This window comes from Chrysochloris asiatica, unplaced genomic scaffold (genome assembly GCF_000296735.1).
Source record: "Chrysochloris asiatica unplaced genomic scaffold, ChrAsi1.0 scaffold00064, whole genome shotgun sequence".
Classification (NCBI taxonomy): Eukaryota; Metazoa; Chordata; class Mammalia; order Afrosoricida; family Chrysochloridae; genus Chrysochloris; species Chrysochloris asiatica.
In genome coordinates, this window is record NW_006408582.1 from 11,001,254 (window position 1) to 11,025,131 (window position 23,878).

The 23,878-nt window shown below is 41.0% G+C and overlaps 1 protein-coding gene across 1 annotated transcript in view; it reads right to left on the reverse strand.

The window, feature by feature from the left end:
* The window catches only part of DOCK5 (dedicator of cytokinesis 5), a 289,956-nt gene that overhangs the window by 146,020 nt on the left and 120,058 nt on the right, over window positions 1-23,878 (reverse strand). Inside the window, 3 exon segments of the mRNA XM_006864377.1 lie at window positions 1,479-1,627; window positions 16,424-16,520; window positions 18,718-18,773. Of these exon segments, the coding sequence (XP_006864439.1) occupies window positions 1,479-1,627; window positions 16,424-16,520; window positions 18,718-18,773 (302 nt within the window).

Sequence of the window (23,878 nt, forward strand, 5' to 3'; positions counted from 1 at the left end):
TATATAAGAAACCTGACGCTTGAGAAGAGGGGCAAAGGAACAACAGCACACATATACACAAAATGAAAAAAACTGGAAAATAAAATTAAATGTCAAATGACATTTATCTACAAAAGCTATCTGAGGACCCTCCCTGGTCTTTTAAAAAGGGTTAGTCAGAAGGCAAAAATTTTGGGCCCCCATAAATTTAATGAGTTGTCCGAATTTCTAAGTTTCCAAAAGGCTGTAATATCTGGAACCTAAATATCTGCATGGAGTCCTGGTGTAGCACTGCAGGATAATGCACTAGATCACAAGGTCAGTTTGAACTGCAAGGCTGTCAGTTCAAACCCACCAGTTACTCCTCAAAACCCTATACATGATCGCTATGGGTCGGAACTGACTCAACAGCACTTAACAACAACGTATATCTGCATGAGCGACAGTTAATGAGTGATGAACTCTTTAGAAGGTATTGCAGACATAATCAAAATAGTATAGACACTGTACACTATTTCTAAGAAAATATGGTTTCACACACTATTAAAAATGGCTCCACAACACAGGAAAATAGAGGGTCAGGAACAGGAGGAGGATATGGAAGGTTTGACTAATTGCTTCCATGCACAATTGTCTACTTTATCATGAGACAAGAAGAAGAATTAGGTGGTGTCTGGCTACCATTACTAAGCATTATGATCAAATAGTCTATAGAAGAATCCTGATCAAAAGAAGGAAAATTCAAAACCAAAAGTATCCCCTGAAGTCTTCTTAAAACCAAACAATAATGTAGTTTAACTACTAAACATGTCTGCGTTAATCACTGTGTTCCTTGATGATCTACATGGAATCAAAGTAACAACAGCAACTAAAAAGATTAGACAAGAACATTAGCGGGTAGTGATTTTATGTTAACGGGGGGAACAGTTTGCAAAAGGAGTGGAAACGGATGCACATATCCAAGAATCTAATCAATACCACTGACTCGCACATGTAGAAGCTATTTAATTGAATAGTTGTGCTTTACATGTTCTCAACAACTGAAAAAACAAAAATTTTAAATGTAAACAATAGGACAGGTTAAGGGGAGAGGAGAAGGCTCCCATTAAAGGAAAGTAGAAAGAGACAGAATGAGTCTGAAACAGATTTAAAATCCATTGTTATCATCAAAACAGCTCAAGTCCCAGATATCTAAGAATGGCAGCTTCAGAGATGGTTACTGTCAGTTTGTTTGGTGGGGAAATCACTGGAACCCAAGTCCGTCTTCTTCTTTATTAAACCGCAATTTCGCTGAGAAAACAGACCCAGCATAGAGTCTGGCAGATGGGGGATACTATTAGATTATTTTCAAACAAAATAAAATGCTTTCTAGGACAAAAAGAGAGCAGTAAATATGACTCTCCGATAACCCCAAGCTCAAAAACTGTCATCAGCAATGTCCTTTGCAAGAATGTGACAGTATTTTCCAGCTTTTCAGTAACTAGTCATCCCTGACTTACCTGTTTCCATGATCAATTTTAGCTGTGACCTTCTTCTTGAGCTCTGCCAGCTCATCCTTGGGGAGCGTTCCCGACAGGATCTGGGACCGCCACTCAATCAGGCTGTAAGTCATCTGCTGCAGCTGGCAGAAGAGCTTGACCTTGTTGTTCTAAGAGGACAAAAAGGGGCGTTATGGAGAACGGGAACAACTTTTGACTGATTATAAGGCGTTTTACTTAATCAAGTCATCTTTGTCATTCAGTAAATTGGGCCTGTTAAAGGATTCTCTTTTTTTGTATTAACAGAGACAGCTTTCCCACTCACTCCTTCCTTCTCCTATTGAAAATTTAGCAACACATCAGCAATTATCTGACAGCTGTTCTTGTTGTTAGGTGTCACTGAGCAAATTCTGACTCACAGTGATTCCACGTGACAAAGTTGTTGTTGTTGTGAAGTGCCGTCGACTTGATTCCGACCCATAGCAACCCTGTATAGGGTTTCCGAGGAGCAGCTGGTGAACTTGAACAGCCGACCTTGCAGTTCAAATGGCTTTGCAGTCTGGTGCATTAACCCACAGCGCCACACCAGGACTCCTTTGTTGTTGTTGTTAAGTGCTGTCAAGTCGATTCCCACTCATAGGGACCCTTTGTAGGATTTCCAAGGAGCAGCTGGTGAGCTTGAACCACTGACCTTGCAGTTCAAACAACTTTGCGGACTGACGCATTAGCCCACAGTACCACACCAGGACTCATTTAGAGGGTGGCTATTAGTCAGAACCTCCCCAAAGGCACTTAACAATAGTAACAATACTAGGTGGTGATGGGTGTTGATAAGTAGGTTCTAACACACAGTGACCCTATGTACAACAGGGTCCTGCACCTTCCACACAATTGCTATATTTGAGCCCACTGCTTCAGCCACTGTGTCAATCCATCTTGTTGGGGGCTCTGCAAGGTCAGTGGTTCAACCTCACCATCTGCTCCTCGGAAAACCCTACTGGTCAGAACTGACTCAATGGCATTTAACAATAACATATGGAATAGGAGCTTCTTAAAATGTTCTAAGTGAATTATGAAAGAAAGTAATAATCAAAATTTCAGAGATGAGTGACAATGGAAAGAAAATGTAAAATATTTTAATAATCTGTTTCCCCAGAAAATGGTCAGATCATTCAGATATTAAACCATTATTATAGACTCCGATAGTAACATTCTATAACTGAACAAAATTAACTTACAACCACCTATAGTCATTAATGCTGCAATTCTTTAGGAACCAGATAACCTTGGTTTTTTTGTTTAATTTTGTTTAATTTTGAACTGAGTAATACATGGGAGAACACTGGCTTTACATAATCATTTCATTGCAATGATTGCAATCCCCTCCATGCATCACTGTTCAACAGTATTTGCTTCCATTCCCTCTGTTTTTTTTTTTTTTTTTTTTTTTTGGGGGGGGAGGTGAGTTTTGACAAAAAATCTCCAGAATATGTAATAATTATAATTTAAACAACCAAAGGGCACATTCTGCAATCCTGCCTCCTAGCCACCAACACTCAGTCCCTCTCTTTCCATAAGTCCAGAGTCCTCAGCTGCTTCCTCTCTCCATGTCCTCATCTCTGCCTCCATCTCTGGTGTCGCTGCTTCTCTGGATAGCGTCCTGCGTTCCACTTGTGCTCTTCTCTCTTGATGGTCCTAGGGTCCTCGTTTTTGGACTGTAAGATTAACTACTCCCCCGTTTTTGTTTCACAACTTCTACACCTTTACAGCTATGACAGTCGCCATTACACATAACTATTACTCACTACTGAATCATAAGAATCTTATCCCCATCTCTTTTTACCAGACCCGTATAGACAAGATGAGAACTATTCAGTGGGGACTCTATCTCTCCCCCCACACGCTTAAACTATACTCCCTCTTGAAACTTGTAAGCCAGTCACTTTGTGCCTTTATTGCCCCTCATTTTAGGCAGCAAATGTCTAAGTTGCCCATCCCTAACTACCCTGTATACAGAGGTGAAGACTCCTTCCCTCTCTGTTGGTATTTTGTGCTACTACATCCATAAGTATAGGTCAAGTTCATCAAATTGTCGCAATTTACACGTTTCCTTTACCAAAAATTGTTTTTTTTTTTCATCTTCCTCTAGTAGAGTTCTCATTATCAAGTCATTGAGGCTACTGTCTGCAAGTGTGGGTGTCATTGTGCCTCTCCCCTCACTTCATATCTGCTGGATGCTTCACTCTCAGCTCTATCTCTCTGTGGCTATGTCCTTATGACCTTGGTTCTTAATAAAGTCATTAAATATCTACTATGTACTGGGAATAAAGTTCTGTCCTCAAGGATCTAACATTCTAGAAGTAAAAAGGCAGCATAGAAAAGCAAATGATAGACACACACAAGAAAACATCAGATGATAAAAAGTGCATTAGGAAACAAATAGGGCAACATGATAGGGAATATCATATTGAGTGGCGAGTAAAACTGGTTCATTATCACTTTGGGATGCACACTTTAAATTAAAATCTCTATAATTACACTCACCCCATATATACAACCCACACGGTGTTGGTGTTAGGGAAGAATGTTTAAAGCACCATGCACTGCCAGAATTACAAACAAATCTATCTTGGAAGAAGTACAGTCAGATGGCGAGATTCCATCTCTCATACTTTGGACATGTTATTAGGAAAGTATCAATCCCTGAAGAAGAATACCATGCTTGGAAAAGTGGAGGGTCAGCAAAAAAGAAGAAGACCCTCAGTGACATGAACTGGCACAGTGGCAGCAAAAATGGTCTCCAATAGAACAACAATTGTGAGGATGGCACAGCACCAAGTAGTGTTTCATTATGTTGTGTATAACGTCACTATGAACAAGACCAACATATATATGAGGGGGACTTGCGAAGGGAGTTCAAAAAGGTTGTAGAAAATTTTCCTTATCTTTTCATTCCATTTTTCCAAGAACTTTTTGATGTCTCCTCATAGTATACTATGACATATGTGTCAACCTGGCTAGTCTATGAGTCTCAGTGTTTAGGCAGACACTGGACTGGCTCCTTTTGCATAATGTCATACACAGGCAGTTCTGTTACAGACATATCACTTACATACAACCGGTGGTTACAAACCTAACCCAACAAAGCCGATTATACAATGGATCATAGTAACAAACAAGTACTATTCTGCGACACAAATAAAAACATTACTATTATTACTGTAATATCATTTAAAATATGGTTTTTACTGTATCTGAAAACGTTTCTCTTTCATGTTTTTTTATGCATATAAAGGTACTCTATATACTAAGCTCTGGTAGTATCGTGGTTACGAATTGGGCTGTGAACCTCAAGGTCAGCAGTTCGAAACTACCAGCTGTTCCATGGGAGAAAGAGGAGGCTTTCTGCTCCCGTAAAGATTTACAGCCTTGGAAACCCTGTGCAGGGTCGCTATGAGTCAGAACCGACTCCAAGCACATCACCATCACCATATACTGTATGGAGTCCTGGTGTGGCACTGTGGGTTAATACACTTTGAACCTCAAGGTTGGCAGTTCAGGGTCACTAGCCGCTCCTCGAAAACCCTATATAGGGTCGCTATGGGTCAGAACCAACTGGACTGCAGTTAACAACAACAATGACATAGATTATGTACTAAGACAAATACTTGACTGGTGTTAGATATGAACTGTTATGAGCTGTTACGATTTACATACAAATTCGACTTAAAGACAAGTTTAGGAAGGGAACTTATTTGCAATCCACGGGATGCCTGTAATGTAAGTATCTCTAAGATGTGCACTAATGTGATTGGCCAGTCATCTGAAAGGGTGTGTGACCTGTCTTCGGTATATAAACAGGTGTCCAGCCAAGCTTGCACACTCTCTCCTCCCTGCACTCTTCTCATCACCTGACCTCTGGTTTTTGAGACATAAGCCTAACAAAAGTCTTCAGCCTGCCACCTAACCTGATTTTGGATTCATCAGTCCCTTTTACTACATGAGCCAGGAGAGGTCTTCAGCTTTTCACACGCCCCACAGATTTGGGTATTTGGCAGCCCCAACAACTGTGTGAGCCATTTCCTTGAAGTAAACAGCTCTCTACATATGACTTCACTGGTTTTGATCCTCTAGAGAACCGACATTAAGGTACATACTATGCAATAATTTCTCTTTTATTTATTGATGAAAAGTCATACTATATTTCTAAGATTATAATATTATTCTTTCTATAAAAACAATACCTCCCACTCCAAAAAATAACAAAGAAGTTGTTGATTGCTGTATAGCATGCTCTTTGGTGATTGCTTTTCTGTAACTATCTCAGGGACACAGACTCCTAGACCCTTAGGTGAAAACATCTAAGATACTTCCTGAACAAAAGCAAATACAGAGGAAAAGGTCCTTAGCCTCCCAGTGTGGAAAGTGAGAGACACACTATGTATTTTTAAGAAAACGACACATGCCTTCTATATTTGTCTGCCAATACCTCCCTCCCCACAGGTGGTATTTTCATAAGTGCCACTATGCCAATTTTTCTTCAAATGTTGTTGAAGAAAAATTAACATAGGGAGTTTACAAAAATACATTGTGAGGGGAAGAGGTTGGCAAACAAATATAGAAGGCACGTGCCATTTTCTAAAAAAAAAATACAGTAGTTGTCTCTCACTTTCCGCACTTGTAGGCTGAGGACTTTTTCCTCTGTATTTGCTTTGTTCAGGAAGTACCTTAGATGTTTTCAGCTAAGGGGCTAGGAGACTGTGTCCATGAGATTGTTAATGAAAAACAAACATATAAGGTTTGTGTTATTTGTGGAAAACAATAGTAATGGGATTAACTGAGCATGATAAAAACTCCGTAAGTTCAAAGTAAAGAGATAATTTTTTTGTGATTCCAAACATGCACACACCAAACAATAACAACAAAAAATCACTAGTGAGTCTTTCCTGACTCCTGGTGATGTCAGGTGCTATAAAGTATAACTGTTCCATTGGTGTAATCTTAATGGGAGCAGACTGCCAGGGTCTTGCTGAGTGGGTTCAAACCACCAAACTTTAGGTGAGTAATTGAATGGAAACTGGTTGCCCCTCCAATGCTTAGTAACACAGAGAGCAAAATGTTTAAAAATTTAAAACTACCTACTTTTTACGCTTCCAGTGTTTTCTGAAATGTCTCCTTCCCATCCACCAATCTTTGGTTCTTGGTGGTTGGTAAGTGCCACCGAGTCAGTTCTGACTCACAGAAACCCTGTATAGGGTTTCCAAGGAATGATTGGTGGGTTTGAACTGCCAACCTTGTCTTTAGGAAAGCACAGAAAGTTTTTAAGTTTTTAAAATTAAGCCAAGGTAAAAACACAGCTATCCCACTCCCCACCCTCATTCAATCTTACACAAATTGTATTAATTTCATTGTTTTCAAAATTGGAAAAAGGAGTGAAAAATAAAATCGATAAAATTTTGCCTTTCAAAACTGCTAGGTAGAAAAGCATCCTTTTATTTTTTTCCTTTTTTATATCCCATTTGTTTACACGTACCTAAATTATAAGAAATATTTTCTAATTAGGACATTAGTTCTTGAAATATGGCAAACAAAGCATACAAAGGTTCAAGGCAATGCTTTGTTTGGAGCACATGTTCACAACTTCTTGGTCTTAATTATATTAGATACTGTCCGAGGCAATTTAATTATTGCCTGTCCATATCAGCTTTGTTTGCCAAGTTCTCCCCCCAAATAAGGATGAAGACAGCCATTCTTCTCTGATTCACTGTGCCAAATGAATTCTGAATAGACAAGCTGGAACACCCCAAAGGAAGCAATTTTCCCATTTACTTTGAGGAAATAGATTTTGTTGAAACATTCCTCAGATTGTTCTAAGCAGGATGTTCTGTGTAATAGCTGGCCCTTGACACTTCATGGATTCCTAGGAAGGTATCTGAGGACAAACCAAAAACAGTCCACTGCCATCAAATCAATTCCAATTCACAGAGACCCTTTTGTAGGGGTGGGGAACCTTTCTTTGCCAAAATTTATGACATCATTCACTGGCTATACAAAATTATCAACTTAAAAATCAGCCTCCTATATTTGGTCAAACATTTAAATTAACTCACCCCTAATGTGATGATGGGGAGTCCTGGTGTGGTGTTGTGGGTTAATGCGTCAGACTGCAAAGCCATTTGAACTGCAAGGTCGGCAGTTCAAGCTCACCAGCTGCTCCTTGGAAACCCTATACAGGGTCACTATGGGTTGGAACCGACTTAACGGAATTTCACAACAACAACGTGACGGCAGAGTCCTGGTATGGAGTTGTGGGTTAATGCACCAGACTGCAAAGCCGTTTGAACTGCAAGGTCGGCGGTTCAAGCTCACCAACTGTCCTTGGAAACCCTATACAGGGTCACTATGGGTTGGAACCAACTCAAGGGCACTTCACAACAACAACGTGATGGTGGGTAGTCCTGGTATGGCACTGCAGGATAATGAGCTGAACAGCAAGGTCAGTTTGAGCCACAAGGTTGGCGGTTCAAACCTACCAGTTGCTCTTCAGAAACCCTTTACAGCAACGCTGAGTCAGAATCGACTTGATGTGATGGCTGGAACTGTGGTTGTCTTGGCAGAGCTAGACAAATGATTTTGTGGGCCTTATATGCCAGTGGGCTGGATGCTCCCACCCCTGCTCTACAGGATTGAACAGAACTGTCCCTTAGGGTTTCCAAAGCTGTTATCTTTACGGAAGCAGACTGTTATATCTTTCTCCCACTGAGTGGCTGGCTGGTGGTTTAAACTGTCCAATCTTTTGGTTTAGCAGTTGAGCATTCAACCACTGCGCCACCAGTGTCTCTATACAAGGACAGGTGAGGAGAAAATCAAGCATAAGGTCAAGAGCAAACAGTCTCCTCTGCATTTCTGTCTTTCCTTAAGATACCTTTCGTCCTTCCTGCCCTCTCTCTTTTGTGAATCCTAGGCAACCCACGCTGGTCTCTTGCAGAATGCCTTCTCTGCTGTCTCTAAGCGTCACTAAGCTCAGCCTTTTTTTGTGTTTTTGGCACTACTCGCCAGTATCACAAAATTTCATAGGGCACGGACTATATTTGCTAATTTTGCTTGTCTTTCTCCCAAGAGTCAGTACAATCATGAGACATTGTAGAGACACAAAAACAAATTTCACTGATAGCTCACACTTACAGTAACCACCTGGTTTCAATCTAAGGAGTAGCTATGTAAAATAAAACAATCTAAACATTTGTTATCAACCAGACAGCAAAGATATTTCAGCAATGGCTTAGAATTTCTCCCTCCTTCCCATTTGGAGATCTTGAAGATCTCACATTTTACATTCTTGTTCCAAATGTCTATCTTTTCTTTTTTTCCCCAGAGATAAAAACAGTGACATATACCCCCCACCCACCCACCCACCCAAACAGCTTTGCTTTCAATACTGACAGAGACCATACGTTAAATACGATAGATATTCCGGGAGCCACTGTACAACAGCACAGTCTGTGCTACTGACTTTCCCAAAGAGTCTATGGTCACTTCTCCATCTGCAAAAGAATATTTACTCTGTGCCTCATTCCTTCTTCTTCCATGAGGATTTTACGACGTAAAGGACAATGTGATTGATTGAAAGCATGGGCACCTGACTTCCGTTTCTAATTCTATCATGAACATGCTATGGGTCTTTGGGCAATTTCGTTCCCGTGGGATAAGCCCATTTGTAAAATTAAGGGACTGGCAACAAGATCCATTCCCTGTGATAAGCACCTTTGAGTCTATGACTGAGGCATTAAACTCAATTACTTCTTTCAGACATCTTTGTGACTCAATATACCTGGCTCTGATCATCTTCCTACCAATGTACTCAGACACTCAATCAACTGTTTCTTTATTAAATTTTGTCTGTACGTAGCTCTTTGCAATTCATCTTACGTCTTTTTTTTGAGTATTTGTAACCCCTAAAGTTCCATGAAGAGTCCTAGTGTGGTTAATGCACAGGACTGCAGTCTGTTTGAACCACAAGGTCGGTGGCTCAAACTCACCAGCTGCTCATCAGGGTTGCTGTGAGTCGGGACCAACTCAACGGCACTTAACAACAATAACAAGGTTCCATGAGGGACTCCTGGTGTGGTGCTGTAGGATCAGCACAGGACTTCAAACCATAAGGTCAGCGGTTCAAACCCACCAGCTGCTCCTCAGAAGCCCTATACTGGGTAGCTATGAGTCAGAACTGACTCAGTGGTACTTAACAACAACAACAAAATTCCATGAGTCCCTGGGTGGGGCAAACAACTAAGTGTTCAAATCCTAACCTATCCAGAGGTGCCAGGAAACAGGCCAAGATGATCTGCTCCTTAAAGCTCACAGATGTAGACACCCTAAGGAGTACAGTTGTTCTCTGCGCATGTGGGATGGGCAGCGTTTTGGTCTCTGTATCCCTGTGAGCTCCAGGAAGGCAGGAGACCAGGTTGCTGTGCGGCTCCTTCTGCCACTCTTAGTACCTCCCTTGCCTGTGAGAAAAAGTCTTGGCGTGACTAGCAAAGAAAAGACACGTGTAAAAGACATTTTTTGCCTCCCGAAGTAGAAGAAATTCTGGAAACAAACCTAGAAGAACACCCACGGCACCACCCCTGCTCTGTGACAGTAACTGCCACCATACGTCTTGTCTCTCAGTCTCAAATACAACAGGAATTACAACTCACAAACCAAATACTCTGACAGCATGTAGACGTTTTCTACAGGAATTCTCTGTTCTTGGTAGTAAGTGATTGGATACTCATTTCAAATTGAGACTGGCTTAATTACACTTCAGACCAGATGCTCCAGTACCCAATAATAATCATCAATTCGGAAGAAGCAGACTGAATATGCATGTCGGGAAGAAAGGACAATTCACTGTTATCTGCAAGACCTCTACCCCACCTCACATAGGCAATTTTTCTGCCCCCCATTTTTGGAGAACTATAGACATGCATAAGGAGCTCTGTTAGCATAGTGGTGACGAATTGGGCTGCGAGTTGCAAGGTCAGCAGTTCAAAACTACCAGCTGCTCTGCGGGAGAAGATGAGGCTTTCTGCTCCCGTAAAGATTTACAGCCTCAGAAACCCTGTTCAGGGTTGCTACGGGTAGGAACCGACTCAATGGCACTTAACAACAACAACAACAACAACATAGCCATGCATACTATCTGACAGTGTTTCCATTGCTATTCCTAAGGTTTTCAGTGACTAAATATTCGTAAGTGGTCCATATCTCCTTCCTTCTAATCTGTCTTATTCTGGGAGTTAAGCTGAAACCTATCCAAAATTGGTCCTCTCCACTGGACCAATATGTAACATCAAGATGAATGTTGAAAAGATTGAAGGTGTTGAAGACTTCGTTTTGCTCGAACAACTATCAACACTTACGGAAGCAGCAGTCAAGAAATCAAATGGTGTGTTGCATTAGCCAAATCTGCTGCACAAGACCTCTTTAAAGTGTTGAAGAGCAAAGATGTTGGTTTGAGGACTAAGAGGTGCCTGACCCAAGCCATGGTATTTTCAACAGCATCATATACATATGAAAGTTGGACAGTGAATAACAAAGACCATAGAGGAATTGATGCAGATAAGTGATGGTGATGGAGGAGGGTATTAACAGTACCATGGACTGCCAGAAGAACAAACAAATCTGTGCTGGAAGAAATATAGCCAGAATGCTCTCTGGAAGCCAGGATGGCAAAACTTCACCTTTCATATTCTGGACATATTATCAGGAGGGACAAGTCCCTGGAGAAGGTAATCATGGTTGGTAAAGTGGAGGGTCAGTGAAAAACAGGGAGATCACCCCCAAGGAGATGAACTGGCACAGTGGCAAAGTAATGGGCTCAAGCAGAACAACAATTATGAAGCTGGCGCAGGACCGGGCAGTGTTTTCCTTCTACTGTGCATAAGGTCGCTATGAGTTGGTATCAACAACAATAACTGAGCAAACAAAGGGTTTTATTTTGCTTGGAAATGTCAACTGAGAAGAGATCAGTCCTTTCCATAAATTACATTCTTAGTTAAGTGAATTCATTTTATTCAACAATATGTATTAACCACTTTCTATCACAAGGCTCTTCTCCAGTCTCCGTAAGAAAACTGGATTACTTCTAGTCTTCCAAAAATTATAGGCATCAAAACAGCCCAAGTGACCAAAACTCACGGAAGTACTCCAGCTGGAAAGTTGAGAATAGTACTGAGACACATGCACTGAAAAGGATGACACGGCTTCGACGCGCTAATTTTGGACATGTCAGGAAGAATTTAAACAATTGTTTAAAAAGACATCATGGTTGGTAAAGTAAAGAGATGATGAAAATGAGGGAAACCTTCAATACGATGAGTTGACACAATGTCCCTAACAGTGGACTCAAATCTATCGATGACCATGAAGATGATGCAGGAATGGGCAACGTTTTGTTTTGTTGAACATAAGGTTGCTACGATTGTTAACTAATAACAACCACAGATGTTATACAGTGTGTTACTATAGGGGTCTATGAATCAGAATAAAGTTGACGGCAACATGGTTTTCCTTAGTATGACAACCAAATGTTTCATTATCCAGGTTGGTCTCTCTTTCTAAACTTCTGGCTCACAGCACCCACAAATATATGTTGTCAGTTTCCAAGACTTGAATTTTTTATTGAGAAAATATTATATTATGATGTGTGATATATATTTTGGAGTCCTGGTGTAGCGCTGTGGGTTAATGAGCTGGACTGCAAAGTCAGTTTGAACTGCAAGGTTGGCAGTTCAAACTCACCAGCTACTCCTCGGAAACCCTATACGGGTCACTATGGGTTGGGACGGACTCGACAGCTCTTAACAATAAACTACGCATATTTTTGTGTATTCAAAATATATCCCTGGATTATTATTAAAAAGACAAAATGAATTATTGATCTAGTCACATCTACATCAATGGTCAAGGGTCCCTCCTTGCAGAAGGAACTCCTGCGGAAGCAGGGAGATAATGCTGCTAGAAAGACAGAGGCCAAACATCACCTCACTGGATCTACTTTCCAAGTCAGGTGAAAACCCTAAGATCCTCAGAGGCAACAGAAAATAAAGATAGAATACTTAGAAATCCATAGACTATAACTAAGTAACCCCTGGCCCAAGCTGGAGGATAAGTAGAAAGATCATTACAGGTAGATGGTCAAACTCACTCTTAAACAACAGCAGGGCAAAGTTGCATAGTGTGATCTCATTCGTCTAGTTCATTATTAACTAGCTCTTCCGTGGAGCAATGTCATAAAATGGGGATAATCAGAAGCTGTCATTTATTGACAACAACGTGCCAGACACTCTTTAGGGAGCTTTATATAGATTATCCTATTTAATTCTTGCAACAACTTACAGGGCGTATAGTATATATAATTTCTATTTCAGGTGAGAATAATAGAACTTTGGAGGTTAGAGACTTATCTCAGGCCTTAGAAGCAGTTAGGGGCGTATCCTGAACCAGAATCCCTATGTTCTAAATCCATGTTCTTTCTTTCTTGGTTTGTTTTCAATAACTATTATTGGGTTTGTTATTTTTTCTGAATATAAAAATACATACCAAGTAAGGAAACAAGTCAAGTCAGAATTGAACAACTAGCCAGCCTGTCTGACTCAAGTCCATACTCTTAACTCCTTGGTCATGTTTCCTTCTTTCCTGATGAGCCAGTGGAAATACACCCACTTAAGGGTTCCAACAGGGGAAAGACAATTTAGACAAAGCTTATTAGAAACTGTTCTGCGTTTGTACTCTGCATGGCATCATGTTTCCCCTTTTATCTTTCTGGAACGATCTGTGCATCCAGAACCTAAATCTAAACTATGGGAAGCTCATATAACAACAAAAATAAGCCATAAGTATAAATGTACATCAGTGGAATCTGTATCTTTAAAATAAATTAATGGAACATTTACATAGAATCCGAAAACAAAAACATAAATAAAACCGTATTTGTGGGAGGGGGTTGGAGGATTTCAAAAAATTACAAATTTGTTTTCTTTTACTTGTTTTAAGGGAAACATTTAAAGTTTGATACTGAAGCAGAAGATTATTTATCTTTTCATCATTAAAATGGCAGGTATAAGATAATTAGAAATATCCCAAGAAAACAAAGTGTTTATTAAATAAGAGAACTTATTATCATCTTGAACTATCAGGGGATGGTTTTTTCCCCACTTCATGTTAAACCCAATTCTGCTATTAAAATGGTGAAACTCCACTAGGAAATCTAGTGAATGCAATGTAAGCATATCACTATTAGCTACAAAGGGATTTGGGAAATCCAAATGCATGAATCATGTATCTTCAGGTCTGCTCACTTATTTCTCATTTCCATTCATTTGAAGACCGTGGCTACATGGAGGACACAGATAATGACTGGAGGACAACAGCTGTGTATTAGCAAGGAAAAAATCTACTTCCTTCATATCTCCACTTATATATTACATTTTCTACAGTCTTACTTCTTATTCCTAGAACTTAGCATCTTAACACATTTTTCACCACTCATCAATTTCCAGATAGAAAATGCAAAGAAACAAACTCATACGTATGATATTCCTCAGCCATCAAGCTTGTTACATCCTCCACTAACTAACCAATTAGCCAGAATCGAAGTCCGCCTTCTGTGTCAGTGCAAGAGGATCCATTTATGCTGCCAAACTTACAAGAGCATATCTGTCGTCCAGGAGCTGATGATTTAAGAACTTACAAGTTAGCTCTGTCCTCAATGAAACATAAAGAGATCAAAAGATCAACTTCATTACAAGGAAGAATGCCCCAAGGGTCAGATGATGCATTTGACAGTTGTTAAGTGCTGCTCTAGTCTAGTAGGAAACATTATAGATTGGTGTGCATAGAAGCTGTATTATGAAGGAGAAAATGACTTAAACTAGGCCTTGAAAGGCAGAGGAAATGCATGTACATTTTCCCTAAAGGGGTTAGTGATTTCTACTGCAGTGATTCGTCATGGGAAACAATATCTTTGAACAGAAATAAAATATCAGACCATTAGCTTTTAGAAGTTATACTAAATGAGCATTTGATCATTACTTTTAGCACTCAGAGTAAGGTGTTCCCAATAGCTTAATAAGACAGGCCTTTGAGAATCAAAATAAAAAAATCAATACATGACTGAATGAACAAAAACCTAAATAAACAGTCACATGAAAGAAAAACATGGCTCCCAGGCTTACAAGTCTTGTTTAGGACATAACTGAACCCATTCACATACCTAAAGAGAGTGTATCCCAGGTATATTTGGTCAGTTCTGGAAGCATGGGAGACACAGATACAGAGAGATCTCATGATACTTATCTATGAGGTGTCCAGGAAAGACAGAACTTTAGAAGAGGTTTTGTGCATTCCAATGTCTAGAGAAGAGCTTCCTAACGTGGAGTAAGTGTAGGCTTGCTGACAACAGACTGAGCATTCTCCTGTTAGGATAGTTTCCTAGGCTCTCAGTCTCATAATATTAGATACTAGACTTCCCTTGTCCTGGCTGCAAACTGCAAGGAGCTCTGGTAGCGTAGTGGTTATGAATAGGGCTGCTAACCTCAAGGTCGGCAGCCATTCCGTGGGAGAAAGATGAGGCTTTCTGTTCCCATAAAGAACTGCAGCCTCGGAAACATTGTGCAGGATCACTATGAGTTGGAACTTTACAACAACAACAACAAGTTAATTAATAAGGCTCTTCTAGTCATAGTCTTTGTATCTCCCACAAAACAACTGCATGGGACCATACAGATTGGGTGTATTTCCTCTTTTTCTGATGTGTCTGGGTAAGAGAAAGTGGGGGGTGGCCCTGATAGTATTACATGAATCAGGTGTGAACATAAAAACTTAAGAACTCTAATACAGGGCTAGTCAATCTTGCCACCCTGCTGTGTATAAAATGAGTCATTTCAGAAGCAGGAGAGAGGACCTTACTACCATCGAGAAAGAAGAGCCAGAATGGAACGAGTCATTTGGGCCCTGATATTCCTGCATGTTGAACCTCCTACATCCAAAGAAATAAAGCTGTGACCACAGAGAAGCAGCAAAGGAGCCGCAGCAGCAGAACCACGAGCCAGCACATGAGATAGCACATGTGTACTTCCAGGCCCACAGAGGGATACGGCTGCCTTCCGGCAGAGGCTCACGTGTGAAGTGGGGTACCGCAGTGCTGAATGCCTTTGGCTTGAGGCTTGCAGCAGAAGGGAGAACCCTATGGACATGTAGCTGCTGTCCTACAAGATCTTTGCACCACTGCCCAAGCAGGACAGTGGTCTGGCCAACGGACTGAGAACCAGAGAAAGGGCTCTATGGATTACAAACTATATACTTAAGATTTCAGATCCTGAAATGTAACCTGGTAATTTCCATAATAGACCACAAGTCGTGAGCTCTTTGTGGCCACAGCAATAAATTATCGAACTCAGATGACAAGCAGAGAGTCCTATGGGAGGGATGGCTGGTGTCAATTAGTAAAGGTTGGAGGGTCAGCAATGGCCCTTGATTCTCCTTCCCCCTTGTGAAGTCAAAGCGGGTCAGAGACTGCCCACACACCATTTTTACACAAACCTACACAGAACCTCTGACTATGGTTCACCAGCAAGAGAGCGTGCTGAATCTAGTGTAACGTCCCCCTGAACTGGCATTTCTTATTAGCATTCTGAAGTCAAACCAATGTGAGACAGAAGTACTGGGAGTTGGACCTGAAAAGAAGAAACTTCAAGACATGTTTTAAAACATATATTGCACTGTTTGCCAGCTGAGAAAAACTTTTAAGTATGTCGTCTTCTTCCTTCACTGTTCCGTATCATCAGTGGCCGTACTCTGAGGAAGTAGGATGCATCTCACTCTGTGTAGAGGGATAGTAAGTGACAGACACTCTGCAGAGGTGAACAGAGTCTGAGGGAGGAGGAATAATGCTGCCAGCTCCCAGTCCTGGGGTAACTCACCACGTAGAGCTTGTGCCAGATGACAGCCCATTCTCGCAGAGTGGAGGTGAGTTCCTGCACCAGAGGCAGCTCACCTGGAATCACCGTCTCATTCTGCCTAAAGAGAACCAAACAGAGACTCGGTTTACCCTGCACTGATCATTGCTTTTCATGTGTGTGTGTGTATGTGTCTGTGTCTGTGTGTGTGAGGGTCATACTCCCCAAACTCAAAGTTAGGAATGGGACTGGGTGTGCATGAAGCAAAGCAAAATGTGTCCATTGGGAGATGGTTTTGTGTAAAACAAAGCAGCTTAAAATACCACAGCAAGATGAACAGTGTCTGCAATAAAATGGGCCATCCCAGCCTATACCTGCCCATTTGGGATCTCTATGAGAACCTAAGTTACCCACCAGGTTGGCTTCAGTAATTCTCAGGGATGGAAGTAAAACTCTAATATCTTAGTGGGTTCTGCCAAACTAACATTTTATTAGGACAATGCATGGAGGTCAAAAGAGCCCATTGGGGCTTGTGATCTCACACTGAGGTCTTAGAATGGGGCTGGCTTTCCTTTTCTTCTACTGCAGCACAGCACAGGAAACCAAAATCTCACTTCTCTATGTGTGCAGAGTAGAACTGCTCCACTTGGTTTTCAAGGGTATGACCTTTTAGAAGCAGATATCACGCCTTTGCTGCTACCGTAAAGATTTACAGCCTTGGAAACCCTGTACAGGGTCGCTATGAGTCAGAACCGACTCCACGGCACACAGCCACCACCATCAGACCTTTGTTCTATATGCCTCTGGGTGGGTTCAAATCTGCCAACTTCCATTTAGTAGTTAAGTACTAGTCATTTGCAACCTCCAGGGACTCCCAATTTACATCAGACTAATTAAAAATGTAGGTTTTACTTTATTCCCACAAATTAGTTCTGATCATTTTATAATCAACAAAACGGAAGAATGAGATAGTGAGAACGAGCAGACAAATGGAGATTAGCGGCTGGCAGGATTATCAGATTCAACACATAAAGGTACAGAATGCCCAGTACATATGAACCTCAAGATATATCACAAATAGTTTTTCAGTATAAGCATCTCTCACACAATGTAGAGGGTATGCAGTACAAAATTTACTTTTTGTTACATAAATTTCAAATGTACCTGGGTATCCTGAATCTTACCTAGCAAACATAATCAGTGGGCACATGCCTTGCAACCTGCTTGGCCATCATTGTGGGTACTCACAGTGGAAGCTACACGGGACAAACTATTAGAAAGAGGACTTGTCTAGGAGAGCAAAAGACCTGGATCCTAGTCCTTGTTCTGCTACTAGAATTAGGTGAATCTGAACAGGTCTCCTCCACCGTTTGTCTATGCAATGTGAGTGCTGAACTTAAGACAGATTGTTCTTTCCAGCTCTGTGTGAGTCTTGAGGGCTCAGCTGTCCTTTTTCCTTCAGCCCCATTCCATTCTCTAGCTACCCTGGGATTCTAGTCCTTCTCTGGACTCCCCTTACTACTGCCTCAACTTTCTTGCCAGTAGGCTCACCAATTAAGAGGTGTCTCTCCTGGACTTCATGTGGTATATTCACTTTTTTAAAACTGTCACAAAGGCAGTACTTCCCAGGACAATTGGTAGCATGACCAAGGAATGTTGTTGTTGTTGTTAAGTGCCGTCGAGTCGGTTCCGACCCATAGCGACCCTGTACAGGGTTTCCGAGGGTGTAAATCCTTACGGGAGTAGAAAGCCTCATCTTTCTCCCGCGGAGCGGCTGGTAGTTTCGAACCACTGACCTTAAGGTTCGCAGCCCGATTCGTAACCACTACGCTACCAGAGCTCCCTAATAAGAATATCCAAAATTTCATGGATTTTCTTTGCAGAGTCCATTCATATATAAGCAAAATAAAAGCCAGATTTGTATCCACTTTTCAATGGAAACGCTGAAGTGCACTAAAGTTAACTGACTTATCAATTCAGGGCTGATAAGAAGAGGATGTGCCTACTCATCTCTCAAAGATCCCAAATGAAGGGCTTCTTAAACCTTATCAGCCAGAGACCCAGCTGTTCATGTGCATGAACACACACACACGCCAGTGAGCAAGGAACATTCATCACCTCTGTTTTTGCTATTCTGGGGAAGGATGTCAGGGAGGAAAGAGAAGACAGAGAAAGAAATTACATCAGGAAAAAGTTTTTATTGATTTCTCACTCAGCAGAGAAGTGGAACTGATAAGACCTGAAGTTACAAAATACATTCTATAACGATAATTTTACATCGTCATGACTTTTAGGAGTCTTCTTTGGTTAAGACTTACCCTCCATCTTCCACGGTAGCCTCTTTCAAATGGATATAGGTTTCAGGGAAAATGCCCTACAGAAAAAAGAACATTGGTTACACAGTCATAAAATCGCAGCCCAAAGTAAAGAACATGAAATGAGCTAAAAAGAAAGGGAGGACAAAAAGAAACCATTTTAATAGCTAACTTTTGCAGTCAGGTTTGCAAGAAACCAATTACACTGACGGATTACCTAAGCAAACGCAGGGCCAAAACCTGTAAAAGGGACTAAGGCCAGGATTCAGAGATCATAAGATAAAAGCTTTATAAACATGACTAGGTCAAGTAAGAGTTACAATAATGGTAAGAAGTTCAATCGTGAGTTCCTGAAACTCTCCAGGTCCTACATACCATAAATGTTTTCCTTAAAGGGTTAATGAGATGCATTAAATTATAGTTAAAGTTATAGTTAAAGTAATTCCTCTTGGCACTTTCACTTAAACCAAATGCAACCTAAATCAATTCATGTTAGTTACCTGGGTAATTTTAGCATTTCCGTCTCAAAATGCTCTCCATTCTATATTTCTAAGAGGCAGCTCTATATCAGCATTATGATATTGCCCATGGGGAAAATTAAGGCCCAGTTGATAGAAACTGAAGAGTAGATATATAATTATAGGAAGCAAGTGACAAATGTTGAGTTTTCTTCAACACTCAGAAACTTTGTTTTCTTGAGGGATTTGTTGTTGTTGTTGTTAGGTGCCATCCAGCTGGTACTGACTCACAGCGACCCTATGCACAGCAGAACGAAACGCTGCCTGGTCCTGGGTCAACCTCATGATTGTTGCCATGCTTGAGCCCACTGATGCTACTACCACTCTGCAAATCCATCTTGCTGGGGGTCTTCCTCTTTTTCTCTGACCCTTCACCTTACCAAACATGATATCCTTCTCCAGTGACTGGTCCCTCCTGACAATATGTTCGAAGTGTAAGAGACAAAGAGATAGGCTCATCAACAAATAGAGAAATGCTCCAAGAGATGGACTGATACGGTGGCTGCAACCAAGGGCTCACACACACCAAAGTTTATGAGTATGGTGCAGGACAAGGCAGTGTTTCCTTCTGCTATAATAACAAAAATAAGAGAAAATGTCCTCTGGAAAAAACATTGGTCTTATGGCATCATATATGCCAGACCAGTAAGATCAGAGGAAAAGCCCCTTAAGTGGCACCACTGACTCAACTACTCCCAGCTCTGCACCTATAAAAGATACTCTGAACCCTGTGGACATTGCCTAGGAGGAGCAGCTGACCTCAAAGGTGGGAGTAGAGTACCCCACTGTCCAGAGGGCTATGATCAAATATAGTCAGTGAACCTTAACCCACGTGGAGATGGGAAAACTGAGTTTCAACAAGGATTGGTCTGGTGTCACTAAAACAAGAAATTGCAGGTGAATGTGATTACACTGTTCTCAGCACTAGTGATGACAGAGTGGATCCTAAAACTGCTGGCGTCAAAAGCAAAATAGCCATCATTCCCGGCAGGCAGGAAGAACAACGACAACAAAAATGGTGCCTGATTCTCCTCCTGGCTTTGAGAAAGTGATGGGAATGGATGTAGGAGTAAGAGCACACTATCATGTACCCATTAAGAATAATTCCAACTTGTGCACAGAGACACGGTGGCACTGACCTCATTGATAATGAGTCAGGCTTCAGAATGATTTTGGAAAATAGACTGAATAGTTCAACACAAGCAAAAATCCAATTTCCCTAGAGTTCCTTGGGGTCTGATTTCTGATGAGGAAAGATTTTTGAAAGTTTCACACCTGTCCTTAGGATAACTAAGTAACTGGATTTCCTCTGTCCACTAAGCTGAGGATGGTGCTGTGTTTACTATCATCTCTGCAGAGAATCAGACTTACTATGTCCAGAACTAAGGAAAAAAGAGGGGTATTGAGTAGAGTTAAACTGTTTAAAGTTGTGGTTATAAGGAGCCAGATTTAGAGGTTAAAGCATTGACCTTAGGCAATTAGTCCAAAGAAATAACAGATCTTCAGGTTAACAGATTATTTTGCTCCTTCACCTCTCTGTAGTCATCATCTTTCCTTGTTGGCATATGATCAATGAAGTCATTTGACTGTCCTGATAAACGTGAGCCTTACCGAACTTTTCCTAGGCCATTATTACGATACACATAAAACCAGGGCCAATCTGGATAATACCTTTCTGACTGACAGTCTGTCTCAAGTCACCTTCTCAATGAAACTCACTCATGTGAATAAAAACATAAAAAGAATGGTTCTCTAGATCAGGATGGAGAATGAGGTCTGGCCTGAAGACCATATAATGCCCGCAAAATCATTTGGTCTGGACATGCCGAGGCAAATGCAGTTCCAGGAATCACATTGGGGTGAGTTAGTTATGTATGAGCAAATATAGCAGGCTAATTTTTTAGTTGATAATTTTGCATAGCCCACGAAGGATGTTATGAATTTCAGCAGAAAAAAGATTCCCCACCCCTGCTCTAGATATTGTCCTTATTCACACTCCACACTGCCAAGATTGATAATCAATTTCTGAAAAGCTCTTGGCTTCTCCAATTGCAAAACCACTAGTTCATTTTAACACCACTCTAAATGGCTGGGTCAGCTAATAATGGACACCCACAATTTCCATTAAAATAACAGACCTTTTCCATGGCTCTTTTCCCTGAAGACCAGCAAACAAAACTGCTGCATTAAAGGAACATTTCAAATGGGCTGGATCTGTTATTTATGACAACTGATTTAGAATTCCCTCTATTTTCCCTGGCTTTCTTCACAACAAAGAAATTTCAACTTAAAAATCAATGGATAAATGGCCTTTGTTTGTGCCATCATTTAGGTGAATTTCAAAGTTTTTCTTTAATTGTCAAGAACTAAGAGAAGCTGAAAGAATTCTTTTAAAGAGTGGGGTTTAACCCTTAAAAAAGGAGGGAAGGACGGAAGGAGTGAGGGACATAAGGCAGGCAGGCAAGTCCATAAATAAGTTAAAAACCATAAACACCTTGTCATTTAGATACTAGCAGGGCACTCCATCCACTCATTTCTCAAAGAAGACCAAAAAGTTACTCCCTAGTGAATTTTGATATAGTAGAAAATCCCAAGGAGCTCTGGTAGCGTAGTGATTCTGCGAACCGTAAGGTCAGCAGTTCAAAACTACTAGCTGCTCCGCAAGAAAGATGAGGTGTTCTGCTCCCATAAAGATTTACAGCCTCGGAAACCCTGTACACGGTCGCTATGGGTCGGAACTGACTCAATGGCACTTAACAATAACAAGATGCCTTAGAAACGAAGGTTTTCCATGCTAGAAAAGGAAAAAATCTATGATCTGGATACCTGTTTCAAAGTTATTGACAGTTATGATATAAAAATCAAGTTTCATTTGTTCCTTAAGTTCTTTTGTCTAAGAGTAGTACTTTGTTCATTTTTAAAAATTATTATTATTATTTTTTGTTGTTGTTAGGGACTGGGAATTAAATGACTTAAGTATTCCTTTGCTCTTTAACAAATTGAGAACATCAGTGTGGCTCATTCTAATCATACTTTGAGATGATAATCATCCTGTTAAAATATACAAATACCTATGAGTAAAGTAAACACTGATAAGGCCAAGCCCAAACCAAGAAGCAAGAATAGACATATTCCAAGTGCTCCAGGAGAAAACTAAAGATCTTCACTTTTGTTTCCTTATGTTATTAGTCACGCAAGAACACATGCGGCCTTGCTGTTGTTGTTAGGTGCCATCGAGTCGGTACCGACCCATAGCGACTTTATGCACAGCAGAACGAAATACTGCCCAATCCTGGGCCAACCTCACTACTGTTGCCATGCTTGAGTCCATCAATGCTGCCACTTGGCCAATCCATCTTACTAGGGGTCTTCCTCTTTTTCTCTGACCCTCCACCTTACCAAACATGATATCCTTCTCCAGTGACTGTTCCCTCCTGACAATATGACCAAAGTATAAGAGACGAAGTTTGGCCATCTTGGCCTCTAAGGAGCCCATGGGCTGCACTTCTTCCAAAATGGATCTATTGGTTCTTTTGGCAGCCCATGGCACTTTCAATCTTCTCCTCCTTAGCCAGGCCCTTATTTGAAGGCCTGGTGGAATTTATGTACATGGTGGTGTGCCAGGGAGTAAGTTTTGACTCATAGACTCACTCCCTGATAGAGTTTCTAAGGCTACAAATATTTAAGGAAGGAGAAAACCTCATCTTTCTCCCATAGAGACACTGGTAGTTTTGAACTGCTGACCTTGCGGTTAGCAGCCCAACTCCTAACCTACTACACTAGAAACAACAAAAATAATTAAGCTGTATATGAAGACCAAGATGATGAATCTTCCGGTGGATAGCAAAGTTCAGCATCAGGATTTGAGGACGGAACAAACGGATTTATACTAGGGAAGTTGATATTTGCAGTAAAAGCAAATATGCCTTCATGTGGTACTTATTAACTTGTAAATGTAAACAAAGTATATGTGGCACACACATGTTGTTGTTGTTAAGTGCCATCGAGTCGGTTCCGACCCATAGCGACCCTGCATGCAGTTTCCGAGGAGCAGCTGGTGAGCTTGAACTGTCGACCTTGCAGTTCAAATGGATTTGCAGTCTGGCACATTAACCCACAATGCTACACCAGGACTCGGTGGCACACACATAGATACACAAATATTAAGTGTGAGTTCAGGTGCAACAAAATAGAAAGCTTGACCAAAAAGTCCTGGCTTTTAATGTCTGGGTTAATGCACCAGACCGCAAAGCTGTTTGGAATGCAAGGTCGGCAGTTCAGGCTCACAAGCTGCTCTTCAGAAACCCTATATAGCATTGCTATGGGTTGGAATCAACTCAACGATACTTAACAACAACAACAACAACAACAACCTTATATAGGGTTCTTGGGTGGCACAACTGGTTACGTGCTTGGCTGCTAACTGAAAGTGAGAGGTTCAAGTCCACCTAGAGGCACTTCTGAAGAAAGGCACAGGGATCTACTTCTTTAAAAAAATCAGCTACTGAAAACCTTACGGTGCACAGCTCTACTCTGACACACAAGGGGTCAAATTCAACTCCCTGTGGTAAGTGATTTGATTTGGTTTTCATCTGTACAAACAATCCCTCTCACACCCATGGGATTGCAAGTCAGAAATGGCTAAA